Here is a 24,982-nt window from a genome sequence, read left to right as displayed (position 1 = left end):
CTCTAACAAGCACACAATGGGTTAAATATATAAAAGCAATATTATCATGGAGAAGGAAGTACCAGCCTAAATTCTGTATCATAAAACACACACATTATATATGACTTTCAGACAGTGTGGTAACCCACTGAGAATGAGCTGGTTTTGCTATGATAACACACGGTTGTATTGCCCATCTCGACACCTGCCAGAATATATATCCCAGCTTTTATTATAGCATTAAAATTATTTACCTTGAAGTTACTGTGTGAATATATTGTAACCTACAATATCCCCCCCCCCCCCGCAAAAAAAAAAAAAAGAGAGAAAAAAAAAAAAGAAGCATATCTTATGATAGTCATGAGCTAGCGGAAAAAAAACTTCAACTTGTAGTAAATGAACTCTGTTTAGATGCCCTCAACATCACTTGACATACAAGATTTTTTTTTCCCAGTGATTTGAATATTACTTTTGAATATCATTAAACCACAAACACACTTTTTGTTGTTGGTTTTTTTAATCATTGTTAGTGCAAAGGTTAAAGTCAAGAAGGAAAGGTGTCAAAAGATCTTTTCCAACAGAATTGCAGATGACAGTCAGTCTGTCTCTTTTCTAATCAATTTGAGTGCATCAGCAGCATGATGACAGTAATCTAATTTTCAGCTCCTATGCCAGAAAAATGACATCTAGACGTAGGGAATTAACGAGAGAGGCTGGCAGAACCTGCCTGTCAACATCTACTGCTTATAAATTTGAGAGCCATTGGGGTTCGTTTGACGTTTTACACCACATGTCGTTTTTGTGAATTTCACAAGTCGCTTGTTATTCACAAATGTAAAAACAGGCAAAAATATTAACCCTGATCCCTTTATGAATGTGACATACCGTATTTCTCTGTCTATCACTATACTCCAAGATGGCAAATTCTACCGCTCGCTAAATTATAGGAAAGTTGATCCCGATTCGAAAAAAAAAAAATTTAAAAATAGCCTTACTAAATATAAATGGCATTGACAGTTCAGAACTATATGGTGTGCCCAATTAAATAGTAGGGCCCTATAGATCTTCTTTTGCTGATGCAGGCCTGTTATTGCTATCTAACAGAACTGTTTGTCAATGAGTGTGTGCACCGTCTGCTCATGGGAATTGTTTGACTCCAGTCCAGATTTGTACATGAACATGAAGCTGAATGCAATTGCTAATTTGTGACAGAGTTTCGGAATGATATCCAAATCAGGCCATGCAACCTTTGCAATAAAAAATAATATCTCCCCACACCACTAGATTGTTATGCAATGTAATCCATTGTGTAACTACTGTATGTTAGAGGTATTTTTTTTTTCACTACGTTGTCATACAATGTAGTAAACATCATCTTCTTTGCTGAATGTATTGCAGTAGGCCTATAGTGTGAGAGATTATGTATTAATGTCTTCCAGTGAATTGCTGTCGTGCAATCTCTACTACTAGGTAATTAAGCGTCAGAAGAAACGATATCCATTAGCTTTTAATACTGAACCACCACTGGCTCTACAGAGTGCATGCCCATGTGTGTGCATAATACACTATGTGTACGTGGGCAAGTTTTGGATGCAATGTGTGAAACTCTCCATGTGCCTGTACAATGTACCTGGGTCATATTATCCTATCACATTACTCTGGTTGTTAATTTCCATAAACCACTTTCTCCTCCTGTTTAATCCCATATCAACAGCATCAAAATATCCTGCTTCTGTGAGCAAATATAAATAGCTACAATGCTATGCAACATTACATTTTTATAGCACTCTTACAAAGGAAAAGTTGTTTCACAGCACTTACATCATATCATACAATGTTGTAGCACAGCCACTATTGTGCTGCATTGTGTAGATAGTGCAATAAACTTATCATAGGGGATAAAGGTGTTGATTTGTTAATTAAACGTCATACGGCTAGTAAATGCAAATCTATCTATTCAATGTATTGTGATACAAAGTACCTTGCCCATAGAAACTTAGACTGTACCATACTTTCAGGATTGCACCTTAAGACTATAAACGCCATATAAAGGAATAAGCCACAGCAGTGGTGTAGGCAAAAAACTGGCATGATACACAAGTTATAAGTCATACTGTAATTTCGCTTTCAGTCATGTGACCAGTGGTTGTTTCCTTCTCATTTAAGAAAGCCATGAGATGACTGATGCTGTGCTTGTTGTTCTACTGGCATTCAACCAGTCAAATAAATTACTTCATGTACTCATTATATGATCTGTCATAACAAGAGCCATATAATGTCGGAAAATTATTGTTCTTTTTGGTTTATGGCAGATTTGAATTTGTTAGGTGTTAAGTTTGGCGTACTTTATTGCCCCAAAAATATCTTTAAAACAAAGAAATAGCAAACTGTTGGGGCCTAACTAAAGGTTACTTGTGGTATATTGCAAAGGTCAGATTTACATGCATTTTTCTTCTTTCTGTGATCTGTGACTGGCTGTACAATTGTGGTGATGCACCACATTCATAAAATATGCATTGATATAGTGACAAAACAATCTATATACAAACCCCCTGTGGATTAATTCTGCACTAAAGAAGCTTCATCAAATTCCTCTGTGTGTTCGCTGTATGAGTGATTCATAGACTCCATGATGGGGCAAATCTTCTTGTTGCCCACAGGGCAGCTAAAACTTACTTTTTTTTTGGCAATTATTGGAGATGAATGGGAGCTTACCTGCAGTAGGTATGGTACCCTTGCCCATATTATATAGTATCAGTCAAATGGGATAGGAATCTTATGTAATGTTCTGTAAGGAGAAGCCATTTTGATGGGTATACTTAGTGGTTATAGTGCATATAACTAGTGAGTGGAGCCATACAATGCAGCATTTGATTATGCAAATTTTTCTTGGTTCTCTGTATTGTTTGCTGAGAGGTTTAAGTCAACTGGTTTGAAGCCAAACAGAGCATGTAGGTAAAAGGCTTAATTCCATTGACGAGGCAGACATGCCCCTTGGAATGTAGAATGTACATGTTGTATGTAGGTCAGGTCGTTTTAGAAATCCACTCCACTCGCCTTGAAGGTTGGGATGGCACATTAGGAGTCAGCTATGTGGATGTGTGACAGTGTATATGTAGGATGTATTAAAGTGGGAAAGTTCTATCAAATTTATGTTTTATGTGGCATAATCTGTATTACACACACAAAAAAAAAATTACATCACAATTTTAAGATGTGAGAAGCTGTAATATGCACTTTCGTCCGACAAAGTTGTCAGACAGATTTGATCTCGGCCAATCAGATGCAAGGATTTCAGTAGCTTGTAACAGTTTGCCAGAAAAATATCCGACCAAACTGCTTCATGAAATGCCCCCCTGTGTTTAATTTCAGACATTAATACTCTTTGAACTCTGTGACCCCAACTCTATACAGCAGAGGTGAAGTTAAGCTGCCTCTTAATTAACAATGATGAAGTTACACGTACATCAGTGATTAGAAGACATACTGCTGTTCTGCTGTCTTTGATGCGCATAACGTCTTTCAACAGAAATCTCCAAATAAAAAGCAGGGGAAAACAGTATAAAAGACTAGATAGCAACTAGAAAACTACAATGTACAAAATGATATCAAAATTATAATTACATGTTCACATCAGCCTAATAACATGATAATGATACATTTCTTGAGACAAATAGAGAGAAAAAAAAATGCGTTTTTACTTCGGACATGAAAAGTTCTTTTAGGTGGTAACTAGGAAATCAGCTAGTAGATTTGAAGGCAAATATCTGAAATATCCCAACGCAGCCAGAAGTGATGCATACATGTGCCTTTGTGTCCTTATAGGTGTGATGATAAAAGGAATAATTCACTGTTTCCATCTAAAAAGGGAAGAAAAAAATGAGATGCGCATTCTGTGCATTCAAACATGAAGGGCCATTACTTTGCTTTTATTGCACGCCATTCTTTGTGGAAAGTATGGATTTGACATTCTTACATGTGATACTGTAGAATGTTGATTGTGCCCTGAACCAATGCACACCTGCACTCCATGCATTCTTTTTTCTGCGTTTTTCTTTTAGCATTCTACTCAAACTGAAGCACACACTTGCATGACTGAGTGTATTTGGTACTTCAGCAAGTTTGAATAGCCAAGACTGCAAACATGGCATTTGTTGGGACATGATAAAGAGTTTGCACAGTTTTCATATCAAAACCCCGAAATCCCTTCATCAAACAGACTGAGTGTACTTGATTGCATTCATATTTTCGAGAGTTCCATTCATGAAATTCAACCTCTCCAATGGTGCGTCATCGCTGTTGTGGTTGTCACACAATTTTGAGCAAAATGCTCTCTGATCGATGGCTCCGCCTTCCCTGCTGTTGATCCACGCAATCTGATTTCTTTTTGCGGGAGGAAATAACTGCCGTAATACTCAAGCTGTTCATGGTGAGAAGTTAGTACTGTAATAGGCAAGGTGTTGTGTGTATCCAGCCCAGTGGTTGAAAGTACATGTGTACTCTAGGTCTATTGTGTGAGGTATATCACATTACCCAACTTATAGGACATGGTATTATAGGAATGCTGAATAGAGCTAATAATCTGTCGCTGAAAAAAGAAAGAAAGAAATGATGAAAATAAGAATGAAAAAATAACAAGATAAAAAAAAAAATGATATTGTGTGTTTTCATTATCAATTAACCCATTGAGGATGAGTCCTGAGTATACTCGGGCAGATGTCCATGGGAAATGCATGTTCTAGCAAAATCAATGTCTTAAAGAGATCAGTTACACCAGCTACCTGTATTAATTGTTAAGATTTTTGTGCATATAAATTAAAGACTCTGCCAGGTCTATATTTTGTACCTTAGCACTGTTTACTGTCCTCAGTTTACCTCTAGTATAATTTACACGTAGGCTACTCTTCATCTTTTGTTGTAATTGTAAACATTTCAATTCACTCCACTGTTCTTTTGTTTCATTTTGTTTAGTGAAAACTTTGTTTATAAATACACGCTCCTTACCTACATTATATTTTGTTTCTTTGTTGCACAATTTGCCGTAAGCCAAACTGATTTGGGGTTATTTCCCATATTCTCTCATGCACATTTACACAAAGTATTGTAACACTTTCAATTTGCATTTCAACTGGTATTGACTCATTATATTTTCCTTTACCTGAGCTTCCATGATATGTCTGTAAGACCTACGTGATAAACTGGGATTGTTCGACTTTTTTTTTGCTGCATTGAATCACACATGATATCACCTCTGGATTTCCCCGGGAAATGGATCATCAAGTTACAGTAGGCACGTGCAGGAAAGAGCGACAGTTCGTTCGCTGCAATTTTGTTAGGAGAATTTTTATCATCACTTCTTGTTCCATCCACTTTCTCTTTCTATATGAATGAAATCACATGAATTTTATAAGTGAAATACTGTACATGGTGTCACCACAAACCTTTCTCCCTCAATACTGTACATACATGTATCCAGGAGACAACACAAACAAAGAAAGGCGGGAGTCATCAACTATAAATTAACAAACTTTATAAAATTGAACTGATTTGCCTGTCAGTCAGAAAGGAAAACCAATGGAAAGCACCTGACTTTTCTTTTTTGTGGTCTCCTTATCTCTGGTATCTGAATTATGAGTGATACTCTTCGCATCGGTCGTTGTACAGTTTTTTGCGGCTCCCGTTGCCATGACTACAAGAATTTTGTGGAGAAATGGGTGAGGTTGAAATGAGTCTTGCTTCTCTCTCTCTCTCTCTCTCTCTCTCACTCTTTCAAAAGCAATAGGCCTTTTTTGATGATGAAAAGGTAATTTGTAAATATTCAGTGTCAAAGGATCGTGTGGATCACGCTGGTGTTTATACTCTTATATCTTGGCAATCGCCCTATAGCCCATAGGGCAAATGAAAATGAAAGTTCTGTTCGGGGCAAGTAGATATTTGTTGTGTTAGAATTAAAGTTTACAAAGGATAGTAAATAGGAATGTTTGGAAAAAAACCTACTGTATATGCCATATATTTTGCGAGTCTAAATTTTCGCGAATGGGGAATTCCCAACGATTTCGCGAGTGGTTAAATTCGCGATCGTGGAGTCCTGCACTGAACAGAAAAATGCACATGCGCACGTCACATTCACATCAGGATCAGAGTCAATATTTTCGCATGTCTTTAATTTCGCGAATAGCACCTGATTCGCGAAATTCGTGAAAATAAAAGCCTCGCGAAATATTTGGCGTATGTCCTAGTGATAGGCCGAGCAGTTAAACTTTCTAGCATGTACCGAACTGTAGCAAAGGACTGTAATTTTTGTTTTATTTCTTCATTCTGTGTATTTGTGTGCGTGTTTGATGACTATGTAATTTTGTATCAATTTTTTTTTCCACACTCGCATTGTAACAGGGCATGCCAATGCAAGTTATCTGCTTGTGTAACTTTTCAGAACACGTCCTCATCAGATCTCTGTACAGTTCTTGTGTTCCATGTACAGATTTATGGAACAAATGTATCTGAATTGAAATGTCTAAATGTAAAAAAAAAAGAGTATTGTGTCGTGTTAAGGGTGGTTGTGTCCTGTTAAAATTCAAGAATATATTTAAAATGATTCTTTCAAATGACATCAAGCACTGCTTGCAAACAGGGGTTTCTTCTTTGCCCAGAGAGACAGAAATGTAACCCAATATAAAATAACATAGACAGAAGCAATAAAAAAACAGAATATCATCAATATGATTTCTGTGACAAAAGGTAGAGGAAAGAGGGAATGATATGCAATGTGTCACATGTGCAAAGAACAACAAAACTAGACGTCAATGACAATTAGATTTAATTTCAACTTGGCACAAAAACTCCACAGTGAAAGTATGACATTAACACATCAGTGTCATAAGTGTCTCTGTAGTAAACTTTATTTGAACCTTTTATACCAAAGGTAATATATTATTAGATATCAGCTCTAATGTGATACCTGAGGTCTGCATTTCATTGCAGTGGAATGGCATCTAGACACATGCATAATTGATACGTCTCGTCGTACATATATTGTAGTTTAATGCAGGGAGAGAAAAGACAAGATGCGACGGTGTACATGTGTTCACAGTTCGTCTGAGATGCTGATCTTTGTATTCTCCGATACGGAGCCCCAGTTTCTTTGAAGGCTGCGATCCCCCCATCGCAAGATGGAAATTGGTTTTCACCAATTTTATAATTTATTATGGGGACTTCATGCTTTACAGGAATAATGTGTGTCAAGTTGACGTTTATATATTATTCACGCCTGTTTACCTGAAGAGAGTGACTTACAAGTATTTGTATCTGTGTATTGCAGTGATGTCACCATTTTCTTAAATTCTCTCCTCTGATTGTTCCACTCATTCTTGTTTACACACTTACTACAAGATTCTTAAATATCCGTACGCTCTGAACAGATTCCACCATGTTCTAGTAGGCACTTACTTATGTGTCGGCCTATATTATTAAATAATAGGCCTACACCAGGTCGGGGGATGTGTATGATTGCATGATGGCAAATTTGAAATGCTGGAATTCACATCAAATTTGCATTCTAAAACCATATCTTTAATGAGATCGTATAGTTTTGGTGGAGACCTAATTTCAGGTTTCTAACATTTTTGGTGAGATAATGAGAAACCTCTTATGATTTATGAAAGAGCATGTAATTCCCTGAGGAATTCAACGTTTATTTAATGAAAATTGGTTTTAAAATGGCTGAGACATCCAAAACAGAGCGATTCTAATAAAGTGTGGGACCCACATTTTATTACAATCACTTTGTTTTACTTTGTTTTTGGATGTTCCAGTCATTCCAAACCCGATTTTCATCGAATAAACTTTGAATTCCTCTTAAAATGGTATGCTCTGTACTATTTCATTAGTGTTTTCTTGGTATCCTGCAAAAAGTTAAAAGCCCAATTCTCATCTCCACCAATATTGTACCATCCCTTTAAAGCTGCCCATGCCACATTGGTCCATTGTGGATAGAGTGAGATTTGTTTGAGAATGCAGACTTTGAAACACAGAAAAGGGACTGTTCCCTTTAAAGGGGAGACAGAACAAGAGATAGAGAGAAAGGGGGAGAGGGAGAGAGAGAGGAAGATCAGACTGGGGCTGTTTCTCCAACTCATCATCTGTTGACCTCAAACAGGAAAGGTCACTTGGGAAAGGGTTAGTCTATGTGTGCAAACTCCGATGCTGTTCTCTACATGGCTGCATGATGAACAACAACAATGACAACAACATTTAATCAGGCTCTGTACATCTTACCTTAATTTCACCAGATTACTAATGAAATGTGTGACAAGAAATACATTTATAAATGTAATTTGACTGTAAACTTTACTTAGGTTGGAAAGAGGAGAGAAATTAGTGAGGACATTGAAAATGAAAACGTACTGCCTCATCGAAATTCTTCCTTTCCAGTCAAAGAAATAAGAATTATTGAAATTAGTTACCTGAAGCTTGACAATAGTTGCACTGATTTATAAAAAGGCCGGTAGGAGAAATGCCATTTTCGTTTTGTTTTTTGTTTTGTTTTGTTTTGTTTTGTTTTTCTTGTTTTTTTTCTTGAGGGGTAATATTTTGTACTATTTCTTGGCTCAAAATTATACAAGTTTCATTAAAAAATACTACTCCCCCCCCCCCCCCCCACGACCAAGAAAAAAAAAATAGTGTTTTTAGTCCTGCTATGGTTTATATTCTAATCCTTCTTGATACATTCTGACTTTGCGTGAAAGCCAAGCTGCAGAACAGTCGATTCTCCCTGATTCTGCATGAGGCTATTTGAATACTGTAACCCGTTGAAGACTAGTCCTGCGAATACTTGGGCCAGTGTCTATGGGAAATGCATGTTAGTAGCAGAAGTGCACTCTTCCCCAATGGGTTTTCATAATAGATAGCTCTTCATGTCCTCTCAAGAGGATATAAAAAACAAAACAAACAAAAGCAAGAATCCCTGATTGGGGAATTGTTTTCACATAAGATGCAGGCATTTTAATTTCCCTAATTGCTCTTTGTATAATGTCCCTGTTTTTCATGTGTGAATATAGGCAGCTTAGACATAGATCAATTATAGCAGACGCAAATCACTACCGATTTCTTCTTTCTCCCTCTCGCTCCCTCCATCTCTGGCTGAGCTGGGTCTCCTTATGCACATGCCTGCGCAGTATTCGGCATCAATTATCTGTCATCGGGCAAGGCGGTGTCCGTACATGCGTTAAGCAAGCGCGAGTGTGTATAATTCATGTCCGGTTGAAGAAGATTTCCCAGCTGCGACCTACACTATGCTCCAGTTGTTACCTGTCCCTGGTCATTACTCCAGCTCTTCATCTTTCTTCTTACTTACAACATATTCGACATGCTCTCCATTACTATGAATGTCTTCAATTTCCCCTCCGGAATAGAATCTGTTCCTTTCTTTTTTTACCTGTGTGTCTTGATTCCATCCCAGTTGTCCAGACTTTATGTATGTTAATATTTTTCTTTCTGCCTCACCATCACCCCCCCCCCCTTCTTGTTGTTGTTGTTTTGTCCTTTGCTGTCTTGTCATTTGTTTTCGTCTCTTTATCAAGGTGGTGCAAACCTTGGACGATCTTTAGTATGATGATGGGAACCAAATCCTTATTGCAAACATATGGATGAATTTGTGCTCATTTTGAATCGCAGTCCATGACGTCAACATTGGAAAAATAAAAAGCAGACTCAAATTCAATTTGTTTGTTCCTCTGGTAAGCCCACAAGGGGGGGGGGGAGGGGGGGAGGGTTGATTTGTCCGCAGATCTGGCATTCTGTACCAAGTTTTTGACCTCGCAATATCATAGTAGATCTACTCTAGTGATGAAGATGCAGCGAGAAATAGATAAACTATTGAATTGAATTGAATTGAATTGAATTTAATTTAATTTAATTTGATTTGATTTGATTTAATTTAATTTAATTTAATTTAATTTAATTTAATTTAATTTAATTTAATTTAATTTAATTTAATTTAATTTAATTTAATTTAATTTAATTTAATTTAATTTAATTTAATTTAATTTAATTTCAATTTAATTTAATTTAATTTAATTGAGAAACAGAATCAACTGGAGGTGGATGTGTTATTTGCAGATATTCTTTAGATATATTCTAGAATGTCATAAGAAATGTGTGATGCATCTAATAAGATGAATCATTGTCCATAGTGGGAGACAGTTACTTTTTGTTAAATTCTATACACCTTATCAATGCAATGGAATCCTGTTGAACAGTGTATAGAGTGTCTATAGTCTTTTCCATCTTTGTAACCTCAAAGACCTCTGTGTGAATTGCATCCCCTGGGGAATAATGTAGGCCTACTGACTATCTATGCTTCAGTGAAAACAAATGTTTGCTTTAATGATTTTTTTTTTTTTTTACATTCATTGGAGGGGCATGAAGGAAATATGCCATGTGCCTAATGGAGTCGCAAGCAGAATTCTGGATTCCTTTGCATATAGCAACATATTCTTTGGTGTTACATCCCAAGAAATTATAGTGCTAATCTTGCCACCTTGGAATCTATAATTTAAAGGGGAGCCCATCAATGCATGGTATTATATTTGGTTCTTACATCATAGTATTGAGCCAGGGTACAATGCGCATTTTGTAACTACTTAGATTTTCATGTTGACTGCCACTTACCATGTGTTGTGTCATTCTGCTTCTGTTTTGCGAACACAGGGTCTCCGGGGCTTCACGAGCCCTGTCACGCAGCGCAAGCTGCGTGATCGTCGCCGTCCCCAGCAGAGGATGCTCCCGCCCCCTAGCAACACGCTCAGGATGCCGCGACAGCCGAGACCGGGCCGCATGGCGGTCATCATCGATGCCCTCAAAAATGGCCTTCTGTGAGTTCTTCTGTCATTCACTTATTTCAAATGAAAATTGACCCATTTCAAGACGTATTTTATATTTTTGTATCTTGTGACTATTTTTTTTTTCCTCATCAAACATTGTTCTCTTTGGCAGTCTGTATAATATCACACCACCCAATGCCATATCAGAGGCTAGATTTTTTTTCTCACTCAAACCAGAGTATCCAAGTCCATATGTAGCTTCCTGAAAAATCAAACAAACATACAAACCAGAAAACAAAACAAACAAAACAAAAACAACGAAAACAAAAAATCTTTCAAATAATTATAATCTAGGCATCATGAAAGGAGAATGTTAGAGCCTACCCAAATTGGAAATTGGCGAGTACTGAGATGCATGCAACATACATGTACATTATTTTGAAGAGTTTGTTTGCAAAAACCGACAAGTCCATATTTTCCAAATGGAGATATTTGCAATTAAAGGTCAAGAAAAATAAAGAGAATAATAATAAAATTTTTGCTTCTTTTGGCCATAACTTCAAAAATGTACGTTTATATGTAGTGACCAATATGTCATTTAAAAGGTATTATTTTGTACTTTGTGACAGAGACCGTACTTCAGAATCTTCAAAAATGGACTTATCGGTTTTTGCGAACGAACTCTTCATTTGTAGGCCCTTCACAGTGTATCTCCATGACACTAATAGCTTTCTGAAACCTCTCATATTTGATGAGTGAATCTTTGCAGCCCTGGTATCTATCAAGAATCAGATAGATCAGGTTACCTTCTCGATATTCATTGTTGTGACTCGTACTAATGTGATGGGGCGTGGGTATGTTTTGATGAAGAGTCCATTGACTTGATACAGCACTGCAACTTGGTTCCCTGTACAAAGTCTACATGTATGTGAGAGAAAGGTAGATTATAAGATCATGTGAATGCATTGTCTACTGTGCATGTCTGTATTAATTGCTTGGTTTCATTTTCAGTACGAAAGTTTACAGCAGTAATTACCCATGGACGATAAACATGCTCATTATCACTTTTAGCCCTTAATGTGCTCAGGCACTCATTTTAATATGCAAGTGTTGTTGGGTTTTTTTTTTTATCTCTGTTGCTGTTTTGTTTTCTTTCTTTTTTGTGTGTGTGTTGTTTTTTAAAATTAGCCTTTGTTAATCCATGCAAACTTGATCTAGTTCTAAAGTTAGCAACAGCCCAGTCAGATGTAGCAGTAGGCCCCTGTACCCTAATTAACCCATCGAGGATGAGTCCCCTAGTATACTAGGGTAAGCGTCTGTGGGAAATTTGTGTTGTATAGTAAAATCAGCCAATCCTCAACAGGTTAATAAAACTGGAAGGCATAGGTGACGTAATAGGGATTAAGGGATTGAAAAGCTACACATAGTGTAGTCGCTTTTCATTGACGATCAGTTTCCAGACACCTGTGCTAACCGGCAACATCATCCAACAATTCTTTATATTTTTGTGATTGCTTGTTATCATCACCTGTACTGTGAAATTTACTTTTGTTAGTACTGCTCATATTTTTGATGGTTTGAGACACCAGTAATATATTCATGATTTCCCCGTTTCCTGTCTTCATCCACAGTGATTCAATCCGTGTCAGCAATGAGAAGTTGGAGATCATGAAGCAACACCAGGAGGAGACCAAGGCTGGGGAGAAATCCAGGCAAGGATTCCACTACAACCTTGACAAGGTGAGATTCTCGCACCCCTTCCACACCCCTCTGCACTCCCAGGGATTTTCAATTTGCACCCCTTCCACACCCCTCTGCACTCCCAGGGCTTTTCGATTTGTACCTTTGTGTGCTGGACTGGTACAGAGATACCAAGTCTTATGTTTCTGCATGACGCGCCCTAAAAATGTTAGATATATAGCTAACTTTGTCTTCACCAAAGACTGTGAAAGTATCTCTAATTTGGGGATTTTTCCTTCTTTCTTTTTTTTTTGCATATTGATGTGCACATTATGCACAAGTGTTGCCAAAAGTAAAAGCTCTCCATAACTTTCCTGATTTTATTGTGTGAATATTGGCAGCATGTTGGGTGCTTTATATGACGGTGGCATTGTTTGGCCAAATTATGCATTCTCCCTGTTCTGGAGCTCCTCTGGCACCATAAAATGTCACCGGAACATTTTATGCTTAGACTAGCAGTGTCATCTGCTGTCAAAATGCATGGCATTGTTACAATTGGGGGCTAGTCCGGGGATGAAACAGTGAGGGCATGGTGGTCATTTGGTAAACATGTTTCAATAGAAAAATGAAAGTGGGTGATAGGTGGACACAAGAATGACAACCAATTATCAAAACTGGAGACCAAGAGCAGTGTCCACGTCCACATGATATAAGAAAGCAGTTCTTACTAAATTCAACTTTTCTTGTTGGTTGCCCAGTTTATTCTTGATGATTAGACATTGTGGATTACTGTAATTTGTTTTCCTTCTTTTTAATTATAGTAAAACAGCCTGTAATTATACTTGATGATATACTCATGAACATGAAAATGCAAATCTTGTTACACAGGTTTCATAACAAGCTCAAATAAGATATTGTGTATTTCATACAAGTTACCAACACTGAGATTTCCTTTTTTTTCAGTCTTGATTTCTGGGCCATGTTGAGAAGGGAGTGTAATGTCTAATTGCTTGAATTGCAGAGAAAATTAGATAATTGATTTCCCTTTTTTTCCTAGGGGAGAATTGGATGAGCAGATGTGAAGAAGGGATGAGAAGAGAAAATGAGATGGGGAAATCAAAGGAGCAAGAAAAGGGGGCAGGGGAGGGTAGACTGGATTTTGAAAGTCTCAACATTCAGGGGAAGGCCACCTGTAATGGATGTCTGATCTGTTTTGTCAATACTGTCAATACTGAAATGAGTCATGGGATTTTTGCAGACTTCAAACTGTGTCTGCCCTCTGCCATAATCTTGTTGACCCATCGCTTATTCTTAAAGGCATTGATTCCAGTTTGGAAGATACCTAACCTGTACAATTTTACAAGCTTCCATCGTCTCTGATATTTTGTAAAGATGCAGTTCAGCTGGGGGGGGGGGGGAATGTTCATGAAAGTTTTCATTCAGTGCTTTATAAAAGTGGAAATTTGTTAGTGATAATGTATATCCATTTCATAAGTGTACCAAACACAGTGCTTCACATTAACTGTAGTGTTGGCCTAAATACTCATAATTGCAGAGAGTTTGGTACAATCAAGGTCCTTGGTCATATCTCCGTGTTGTCAGAACAATTTACAAACTTGTGCATGAATCATTGTGTAGATTCGACAGCGAATTTCTACAAGTCTGTTACAAGTCACCTCCACATTAAACAACATCTTTCAGTGTAAGACAATTGGATTTCAGGAGTTGTGGTGAGTCATGTAAAGATGAAGCCTGTCAGCAAGCTAGAGCTGCAAACAAAATTCTGATTTTAAATTGTAATATCTATCTGTAATGTGACATTTATATTACCAATCAATAAAAGTTGACTTACACAGTGTACACATGACCCATCACCATATTGCCCAGATAAAGTTGCAGACAAAGGTGCTGATAAAAGAACAATTGAAGTTGATATGCATGAAGGATGAGATAAGTCCATCTTTAAATCATGACTGTTTAAAAGACACTGTGATATGTACTGTAAATATTATGTTTTAAATTTGATCTTGTGGCTGGTAGTAGGAGACTAGCACAGATGTCTTAATTCATCCCCCACCCCCCACCCCAACCCCTTTCCTCATTGTTTTGGCTGGCTTGTAATGTACACTGAGCTATCATTGTGTCAATATGAGTAAGAGATTGGTGTATTCCTTAAGCCATTTATAAATAGGATGATCCCTGGGGTAAATTACAATGGCAGAGTTCAGTATAGATCTCTCTATTTTTTTTTTCTATCAGGCATTATCTTTTACCAGTTTGTACCAATGCAGTTTTTTCTTTCATTTTCATTGTGTAAATTCTAGTGCGCAGCTTTTTTTTTCTTTTTTTTTTCATTTACATTAATTATTCTTGATCAAGTTGTAAGATACTGTAGTTATGTAATATATTGATTCAGTCATTGATGTATTCATCGAAATTAAAACAGATTATTCTATCATGGATTCAATGACACAGTCATCTTTTTTCACTTCCTCTATCTACTTTGAGAGGTAACTGCTGTCCAGTGAACTTTTATTGAAGTTCACTGGACACCACTTCCTTGTGTTATAAGGAAATTGAATATATCTGTAGGATCTTTCTTCGAGCAAAACCAAGCTGAAATCTGTAGTTTGTTGGTTTATCATCAATATATTTACTATCGTTATTATTATTATTATTATTTTTATTATTATCATTATTATTATTATTATTATTGTTATTATTATTATTATTATTATTATTATTATTATTATTATTATTATTATTATTATTATTATTTTAGCATTATTTTCATTATCCTTGTCATTTCTGAATTGTAGGTAATAATATAGCTCTTTTCTGTGTATAATGTTTTTAATTGTAGTAGAAGTAGTAGTAGTAGTAGTAGTAGTAGTAGTAGTAAGTAGTAGTAGTAGCAGTAGCAGCAGCAGTATAGCTGAGCTGTTATTGTTTTGGACATCAATAATTATGGGCAGTGCTTATCATACATGAAATAATTTGTTTAGAATATAAGTATAGATTTATTTGTTACAAGGTAAAAGTGTAGAGTGAAAACAGGTCTTTTTTGTTGTTGTTGTTGTTGTTGTTCATATTTCATGGAGGTATAAGAGTGTGTGTTTCAACTCAGTAAATTGTAATTTTATTTTGTGGGCATGTAATGAACTTCTTTTACAGTCTAGTTTATTGTCTCTCTTTGTCTGGCATGCCTAGTAATTAAGTCAGTCTGCTTTCTGTCGTTATGAATCCTGTGAGAGGATATATATTTTTTATATGTTATAACTCCTCGTAAAGGTCAGACAAATATATATTTCTGTACCTTTGTACTTGGAAGCTAGATGACATTTTTTTTTAAATCTTATCTAGGCACGATTCCATGTCCTTTGAGATTTTAGGTAAGCATCATACCGCATTTGGGTGACCATTTTGACCACAAACAAGAAGTTGACGTCAAACATATTTTCTCCCATTTGTAGACTTCTTCGTGATCAATTCAATGTCATATGCAACTTTTTATTCGGTGGGAGTTGTGAGGGGGCCCAGAAAGAGGTCCTGTCACTTCTGCAGGTGGGAGAACCGCCAAATATTTAGTCTGTTGTGAGTCATCGGTGTTTTAGACTCCAAAGTCTGTATTTGTGGGGCTGCATCGTCAATATTGGCTCCCGCCTTTTATCTCCTTGAGTTGGGGCGTATTGTTTAAGGAGTGCCCCCAGGGGCGGTAATGGTCTGGCACCCTCTTTGATGGTATTCATCGATAAAGCGACCCTTTGCGGCCCTGTAGAGGTAGAACTTGTGTGGGTTCGCATCCAGAAAATGTCCATGTGGAGATAACAGAATGGCGCCCAGGCAATTGCGGCTCCTTGTAAGAACAGAGAGCCATGTGTGTAGTTCATCGAACCTCAGCTTTACACTTAGCGTCGGCTTCCTTTAATGGTCAATCCACTCCCTTGCCACAGAGTTTGATTTTGATAATGTCTTAAAGTTATTCTTTACTTCAAAGATACAGTGTAGCATAACTGTACAGGCATCACAATTGAATTAGAGGGCATGAGGTATCACAATGTAAGTTGATGTTAATGTTTGACTGACAAAATGGACAAAATAAGGCAGTTGTGCCAATTGTCCTGTGTTCTGTGTTGTCTGTCTTCCACCTTATTTTTATTTTCTGTGTGTGCTTACTTGAGAACTTGTGTAGCATTCTCCAGTGTTAGAACTGTGTTTGATTTGTGTTAGAACTATTAACCCGTTGAGGACAAGTCCCAAGTATAATCAGGCAGGTGTCTATGGGAAATGTGTGTTGCAGCAAAATCAAACCGTCCTCAACGGATTAAATTCCGTTCTTTCCCGAAAAATACTGCAGGTTTCATAGAAAAGTCCTGTCTTGTTTTGTTTTGTTTGTTTGTTTGTTAGTTTTTATGGCACATGTCTATTGAAGGAAGGCTAAAATACTATTTTTCCGCCAAAAGTATGCTTTTTCAGTTATCAGAATACTGCAATGCCATTTTGCAAGGTGTGATCCCTCCAGCAGTTTGTATTATTTGTACTCTGAATGAATATATTGACCAAGAACCAATGAATGTGACAATGAAAAGTCTTTGAAGAGGGAATCAGAGCCCCATTACATTAGAAAAGTTGCAGTGATAGATGAACTCTTGCTGGAATGTCAATTGTTGGGGGTAATGACAAAAATCCAGCTTCCTGATTGGCTGTTGCTACATGGGAAGTTGCCATCCCAGCGAGAGTTGCTATGCTAACAACTTTTTTAAATATGGCCCAGGTCTTTATGATGAGCCGTTAATGATGAAAATACAGTGGGGTAATAGAATGTTATAGGCCATGATACCAATTTGTGTGTGTGAATGCTAGCTTTGTTTTCTTTCGTGATTACTTTTTTTTTCTCTCTCTCCTTCTTTATCTTTTTGTTTACAGCAACTGAAAGCAGCCGAAAGATTTATAAGGTAAGACATTTTTGTTTTTTGGTTTTTCTTTTTGGTTTTGTTTTGTTTGTTTGCTTGTTTTTTTTTTACTTGTAGGGTGTGTACATGTGATCCCCCCACCCCCATCTCTATCTCCACGTTACGTGGTTAGTATTCTAGCCCTGGGGGCTTCATCCGAAGAAAACAAACAAACAAACAAGCTAAAGCAAACAGTGTGTCTTTGTTTAATATTGCATTTCTAGAATATGCACATGAATGTAATTGTTATGAATCCATTTCTGGTTCATTTCTACTTTTACTTATAATTCCTGCAACAAACACATTTGATAAAAATGCTATGTTAATCTGACTCTAAATAATCAAATTCACAGAGACTATGATTCTCATTTTTTTCATTAATCAGTTTCTTTGATCACAACCACATTTTGAGCAGATTTGATGAGGTGATAGGCTTTTAAATTCACTCTTTTCCCCTCTTGTGTCTCATGCCCCTGAAATCTTTTATTTGCCAGAACTTAATGATATGATGTTTAAAATCAATGCAAAATCGGTGAAGTTATTTTGGGCGTAACCACAGAATACTTTCATTTAAATGCCAAGTTCACGAAGCATCCTGTTTTCAATTACTTCCAATTACTTGATGTGATTGTTAAATTTAAAATACCCAATATTGGTCATTGGAGATTATGATGATATCACATGAGCGTGAGAAAGAATTTATGTGGAAAGGCTCCAATCAAAACAGGATCTTGAACTTCAACCGAACCCTTCCCCATCTATGATTCTTTAGCCTCCCTTCATTTTCTTTCAAATTTACTATTTGATTGTAGGCCTACATCATTGTTGAACCCTTTTCCAACTTCGGGTTCCTTGTAATCATTCTCTTGCTTTGTGCAAGGAAGAAATCATGGAATCTCACATGGGTTTTTGAAAGACTTACATCATTAAGAGAAATTGAATTTGGGAGGGAGATAAAATCAATTAAAGAAGCACTCACGTTTGATACGCGACCCGCCTATATGCACATTTGGCTTTTTGCATGTGTAAGGGCAGCGATGGACTGCTGTGAGTGGTTAATTTCGGGTGGCTGAGTTGCTTCAAGAAAGGATGGCCATTAGCTAATGATACTGCAATGGCAGAAGGGTGAACTCAAACTATCCCAATGGAGCAGTGCTGCCATACCTAACTTGTTTCTTCAGTAGGGAAATATCAAAGGGATTTTAAATGAATGGCAAATGTCATTACTCATAATTTAACAGATGGCTGATGGTTGTATCTGAGCAAGCTATGGCATCACCCTCTCTAGAGTCTCACAGTAACTGATTGATTGAAAGTCACTATGACTTGGCTGCAAAGATTTGCTTCTAATGCAAGAATTGCAGTCAAAAGATCACAATAACAGAACCCTGACTTTCATTGCATCAAAAGGTTAACACATTTCCCCATCAAATTTTGCACTCTTTCAACCATGGCATCACCAGTTGAAAACTTTAACAGAAACAGTGTCATGCCTGGAAGCTTGTAGAGGAATGCAAAATGGCAAATTGATTGAAATATATTTTCAGCAAATTTTAAGGTAAAATAGGATTTGATGAAATCTAAATACTTGAGTACTCTGTGATGCTGGAATCTTTTAGGAATGAATTTTGGAGCATGATAACATTTATGTGATGTGTCATAAAAGCCACAGATCAAAAAAATATATATGGTGGGGGGGGGGGTTCGCAGATATGAATTTGCCAGATGCTAAGCTGAAAATGGTAGATATATAATCTGCCCTTTATTACAAGGTGAAAAAAAAATATGAGAATTGAATGTTAGAAAAATGTAAATATTCATAGCCAAAGTCAGCGTTAATGTATTTTCCCCCTTTTATGGTCTATGACTTTATACTGGTAATGTGATGACATAATACAAACGATTATCAGTGTAGCTATCATTGTTTAGGGACATGGGCTTATTGTAGACATTATTTTGAATCATAAGCAGTTGATTTTGAGCACACCAAACAAAGAAGCATGTGATGTCATAGATCCAGAAAGGAGTCCAATATAAATCTAGCATTGTGGTGTGTGTGTGCGTGTGTGTTGTGTTTAGGTGTGCGAATGTTTGTTTGTTTTGTTTTTTTTGTTTTTTTTTTTGTACTTTTTTTTTGGGGGGGAGGGGGAGGGTTGTACTTGTTTTGTTGTTATTTTATGTCCACAGGGACAAAAGTGCAGGATTTTAAAACCCAGTGCTCTTTGTCCTGATCCCCTATTTCCGGTGTACTTGTCCTCAAAGTCTATCATTACCTGATTTATGACAGCAAGTGTACTGGGGGTCAGTCATCTCTACCTTTGTAGTTTGTGGTCCCTTGCGACCCGAAGTGACCTCTTTCTTCCCTGCTGTATGTCCGCATGGAAAGGTGCAGGAGTTCTTTTCAGTGAAAACTGAATGTTGTAACTCCATGCTAATTGTTTGCATTTCTGCAAGTCCAATTGCCTGTATTTAAAGTCAATGTCATGTTCCAGATCTTCTTTGTTTGTTTGTTTGTTTGTTTGTTTGTTTGTTTGTTTGCCTGTTTTTTGCAAGAGGGAGGGAGATGCTTATAAAGCCTGAATTCAAACAGGTATTTTAGATTTAGTTTATTGATAATTCAAATTTCTGGAATTTGTATGGAAATGAGAGAGGTTAATTCATCCATGACAATAGATAGATAGGTAGATAGATAGATAGATAGATAGATAGATGATAGAGTTAGATTGTAATATGTTAGCTACACCAGTTACATGTACCTCAATTCATTAATACAGTTTTTGGTAATGCTATAGTTAAATATGCAGTGTACATTGGCCATTGAAATGAAATGTAGAAAGAGAGAGAGAGAGAGAGCAACACAAAATCTACAGTATCTTGTGCCCACAGTTGACAGCACTGTTAGGGTGTGATAATCCCTAAAGAGGCCAAATCTAATAGCTTTTGGAGCAAACATGGTGTCCGATATCGAATGGGGGGGGGGGGGGGGGCTATGTTATGTCTCTCTTGTTCTGTTCCTGGACCTAACGGGAAGGAGATTAATGGTGTCTTGACCCTGGTAGCAGACTGACCAGAGGTCAAGCTCTTAGTTAATCGTGAATTCTCCAACCATAAATCATTCTCTTAGAGACTCCCACACACTTCCTATTAGAGTTTAGGCTAGATGAATGTTTGGATGAGGTTGGGTTAGTTTGTTTTGAATGTTTATTTGTGAGTAATCATTTCACATTTCATATTAATTGACAAAAATTTCATATTGATTGATTACATTAACTTTTTCACATTATGGTTACTGACACTGAAGCAAGATATCTTTGCAGCACAATTTTTTTTTTTTTGTGAATTGCCACTGGCATTCGATACATTTTACTGTAGACAAGAACTATCGAATGCATGTTATTTTTGCTGTTCTTGGCTCGCAGGAAATTGAAATGCACGGCAACATTTCTGGTTTTACTGGACTAATTAGTTTAGTATCATGCAATCTTTCCCTTACTTTCCACAACAACAACAACAAATATATGTGTATTTTAATATGTGTGAACATATGATATTAATTCCACTTATTTTCTTATTACGGAATACATGAACATGTTTAAAACACTTAGGCCTAACTCTACTCTTTAACATTTAGATACAGGTTTATGCAATTTCACCTGCTAAGAAACAAATAAAATGATAAATATGGATTGTTTTTCATCATAACTTCAAGAATTTTACTTGGCATACAACAAGTAGGGTATCGGTGGAAACGTCTTATTTGCTCTGTCTTCTTAAATTGTAAATGACTTGCAAGGACCAAGTTGCAAAATATTGTGTTATGCTGGCAACGTACAATGTTGTATGTCTTGAATTTATAAAGCGTGAATTGCAGTGTATTTTGAAGAGGAAGAGACCAAGAAGCAGTCAATAAATTCAATTAACTGCAATCCAGGATAATGCGCATCAACGCAGACAAGATTTCCCCACTTCCCTAGTTTACCCTCGTTTCCTGAAACTTGGCTGTCACGACTCCGACTCTTCATCACCACTTTTCATCCTCTCAGACTCGTTTCAGAGATCAAACGGGGCAGCGGAGTTTTGAAAGAAAAGTTTTCTCTCTTTTCTGAAGTTTAATCTCTTGCCTGCAGTTGTCATTACCCCAAATCTTCTATTTCCTCTTTCTTTCTCTCTTTCCTTCACTCTCTTTCTTTCAAAAGTTTGGTTTTTCTCAGGTAATACTTCATGCGGGCATCAGACAGTATTAAGAGCTGCAGTTGAGAATTTGATGACTCACGATAGAAGGTCTCGGAACCTTTGTAAGAAATGCTGAAAGCAAGCATACAGATTCTGTTTTGGAGTCCTGGGCAAGTCTGAATACAGCACTACATTGGATTCCCTGTGTACTAGGTGAATTACACCAACTGTAGCTTACGCTATCATGAATACATGGGACTATTGGTGACCTTGTCCATGCTTTTGTTGTGTGTGAGTGTCTAGCTTGACCTGCTGTGCTGGTGATTACCCCATGCCGTGACCTCACAAGGTCAAAGGTCACATGTGGGCCACACATGGTGCACCAGGGCAGCTCAAGTTGCTAATCATCACAAACTTGCTGCCCTGATCGAAGGTCAATTTATGAATTCAGTACAATGTATAAGATTGCAATTAGTACCGGTATAGACAGACAGTACCATCCTCACACACATACATTTGTGACTTTAAGAAAGACTTGAATTGTATTTGACAGAAGAACAGGTATGAATAGAAAGATACATTTAGAATTAAGATGTACATACAGACCTTAATTATTTCTATGTAATCATAATTCCACTCTTTGTGTCCAAGCAGAACTACTTTTATATGTCTGTGTATATGTACAAATGTGATCATGCACACAAATTAATACACACAGACATAGGCCTATATCAATTAATTAATTTAGTTCTCGCATGAACAGAAAATACCCTGGCAAAGTGTTCCCCCCCCCCCTCTCTCCCTCCTCGACATACATTCTTACACACAGAGAATTAATGTTATGAAAAGATACATGTACTTTAAGTGGATATTGATTATAAAATATGCATGATATTCACATAACAATTGTGCACTCTGCACATGCAGACATGTGCGTGCATGTACACATTCTCTTCCATATTTCTATATGATTTAGAAAGAAGCTACTAATGTCTCTGGGGCACAAATAACACAGGAAATGCATTATGTTTGTATTTACAGAGGGAGCGAGCAGAATCTGTCCTTGCTTGACTGAGTGTAAATTGATGATTCATGCCGTAACTATGTCACACTTCTCATTAAAATGCCAGACTATTTTCTGCTGGTGTGATAAGTCAGACACCCTGGGAAGTGTGTTAACCATTACACACCCACCATGCCATGATCTCTCATCAATACCACATACAAGAAGGTTTCTCCCAGCACCAACTGGGTTAAATGTGTGTTTATACATGGACAGAACAGGTGTTCCTTGCACATAATCTTGTCGCTTGTATCAGGTTGATTGATACACACCATGCAGCACACTTGCTTGAATGGGGCAAGTGAAGCAAGCAGATTGTGCAATTGTTATCTGATATCTAGATGAGGCTAGAGCTTACAGTGACTCAAATACAATCAATTTTCCGATGTCTAGGTATGCTATTTTGATTTATCTACCAGCTATGGAGTGATAATATTTCCGTGTTTCACTGTCACCAGCGAAAGTAGAATTTAGCCAATGGTCACTTGACTCTTGGTAAGAGTTCAGTGTGTCAAAGGCCTATCCTCATAAATCTGTTACATGGTTGTCCAAAATCTCCTATGAGCTGCTTTCAAACCTCACACATTGCTGTTGTTATATTTAACCCATTGAGGACAGACTGATTTTGCCACAACACACATTTTTCATCTAGACAACTGCCTGAGTGTACTTGGAACCAGCTTTCAACGGGTTAATAAATTCATTCAGCTGTCTATGATTAAGAAAGTGTGTAGGTACCAGCAGATATACAGTAAGCGTATATGGCAGAATTGATAGTCATGGGTAACAGAATCTTTAGTCTTGATCCACAATAAGAATAAAGATGACAGAGCAAAGTCAAGAATGACTAAGAACGATCCGATATCTTTCATTCTCCACTTTCACACTCAATAAAGGGATGCATTGAAGTTGCATATTCGTGGTGTAATTGTTTAGTTCACTATTGTGAGATATTTAGAGAAGATGTTGGTGGTTATAATAGAATGATAGATGTGTATTCATGTAACATATGTGCAGTTTGTGCAGTTTTGATAAAAGAGTTCAGATATCTGTAATGCAAGTTTTCACAACTTGCCGCTTTAACTCATTTGCCGCTTTAACTCATTGAAGATGAGTCCCAAGAATACAAGTACTCGGGCTGGTGTCTGGGGGAGATGCGTTTTATGGCAAAATCAGTCTGACCTCAACGGGTTAACTTTCCTCTTTAACAGAATATATTTTGGAGACTTGTGTATCATGTTATATTTTGAATATTGACCCTGGTCATTTCTTCTCCTTCATCTGTGGATTTACAGGAAATTACAGTTTCATCTTGCCAAGGTGGAGGAGCTACAGGAACTGTATGAGAAGGAGCTGAAAGTCAGGGAAGGTAGGTAGAGGATCACCCCTGGGTTAAAGGGGAGATTCCCCCCTACCCCTACGCCATCCTGATTGGGCAGATTCTGTTGTATCAGAATGTTTTCATAAACCACTGGGTGAATGCTTGAAGAGAAGGATGTGCATCTTCTCTAAATGAAGTTGAGCACTGCAACAGTGTTTGACATCACAGCATAAGTTGAAAATATAAAAAGAGCTTCAAGCAAAGTCATTTGTGTAGCAAGTAGCATAGAACACCTTATCCGCCTCCTTCAGAAGATAGAGATAAAAGTATTTTCGAACCATATCTCAAGAGGGATTGTCTATGTTTCTTTAAATGTAGTATTGTAAAATTTGGTATGATATTGAAAGGAGTCAATACCGGTCAATGTAATCACTGCTTCTTATTCCACTAACAGCCAAAGGCAAAGTGTGTTTTGTATTTTGGAGCATTTGCAGAGTTACTTGAATGCTTTTGACCCAGCACTCGGGTTTGTATGTGTGTTGAACCCGGAAATGGCAGGGATGGTGGAGAATTCTGGTCCCTGGACAACATGTCCTCATCCACAATATATCCCCCTCGACCCAGATATAGAATAGCTTCCTCTGACAATACTTGAATATTGATGAAGGCAGGGCCTCTAAAAGAGCAGAAGGCTGAGCTAGGTAAACTTGACGTATGTGTCATAACCAGAAGTAGGATCAGAGAAAGTACAAGGAGAGAATTAACAATAGCCGAATGTCACATAAAAATTCTGAAGTGGTTTATGATCATTCATTGTCATCTCTCTCCTTCTCTCTCTCTCTCTCTCTCTCTCTCCTTTTCTCTCTCTACTCTTCCTGTTCTCACTCTGACTCATTTTTAAAATTATGTTTGTATTTATTTATCTTTATTTATTTATCTATTTATCTATTTATTTACCTATCTATCTGTAGATATATCTATCTGTCTGTCTGTC

The 24,982-nt window shown here is 37.1% G+C and overlaps 1 protein-coding gene across 1 annotated transcript in view; it reads left to right on the top strand.

Moving 5' to 3' along the window:
* Positions 1–24,982, top strand: part of LOC140226378 (rho family-interacting cell polarization regulator 2-like) — a 103,698-nt gene that overhangs the window by 51,821 nt on the left and 26,895 nt on the right. Inside the window, exons 2-5 of the mRNA XM_072306861.1 lie at positions 10,687–10,850; positions 12,431–12,539; positions 17,406–17,434; positions 23,963–24,036. Coding sequence (XP_072162962.1) covers positions 10,687–10,850; positions 12,431–12,539; positions 17,406–17,434; positions 23,963–24,036 — 376 coding nt within the window. The remainder of the gene's footprint in view (positions 1–10,686; positions 10,851–12,430; positions 12,540–17,405; positions 17,435–23,962; positions 24,037–24,982) is intronic.

This window comes from Diadema setosum, chromosome 3 (assembly GCF_964275005.1).
Source record: "Diadema setosum chromosome 3, eeDiaSeto1, whole genome shotgun sequence".
Classification (NCBI taxonomy): domain Eukaryota; kingdom Metazoa; phylum Echinodermata; class Echinoidea; order Diadematoida; family Diadematidae; genus Diadema; species Diadema setosum.
This window is presented reverse-complemented; position numbering and strand designations above follow the sequence as displayed.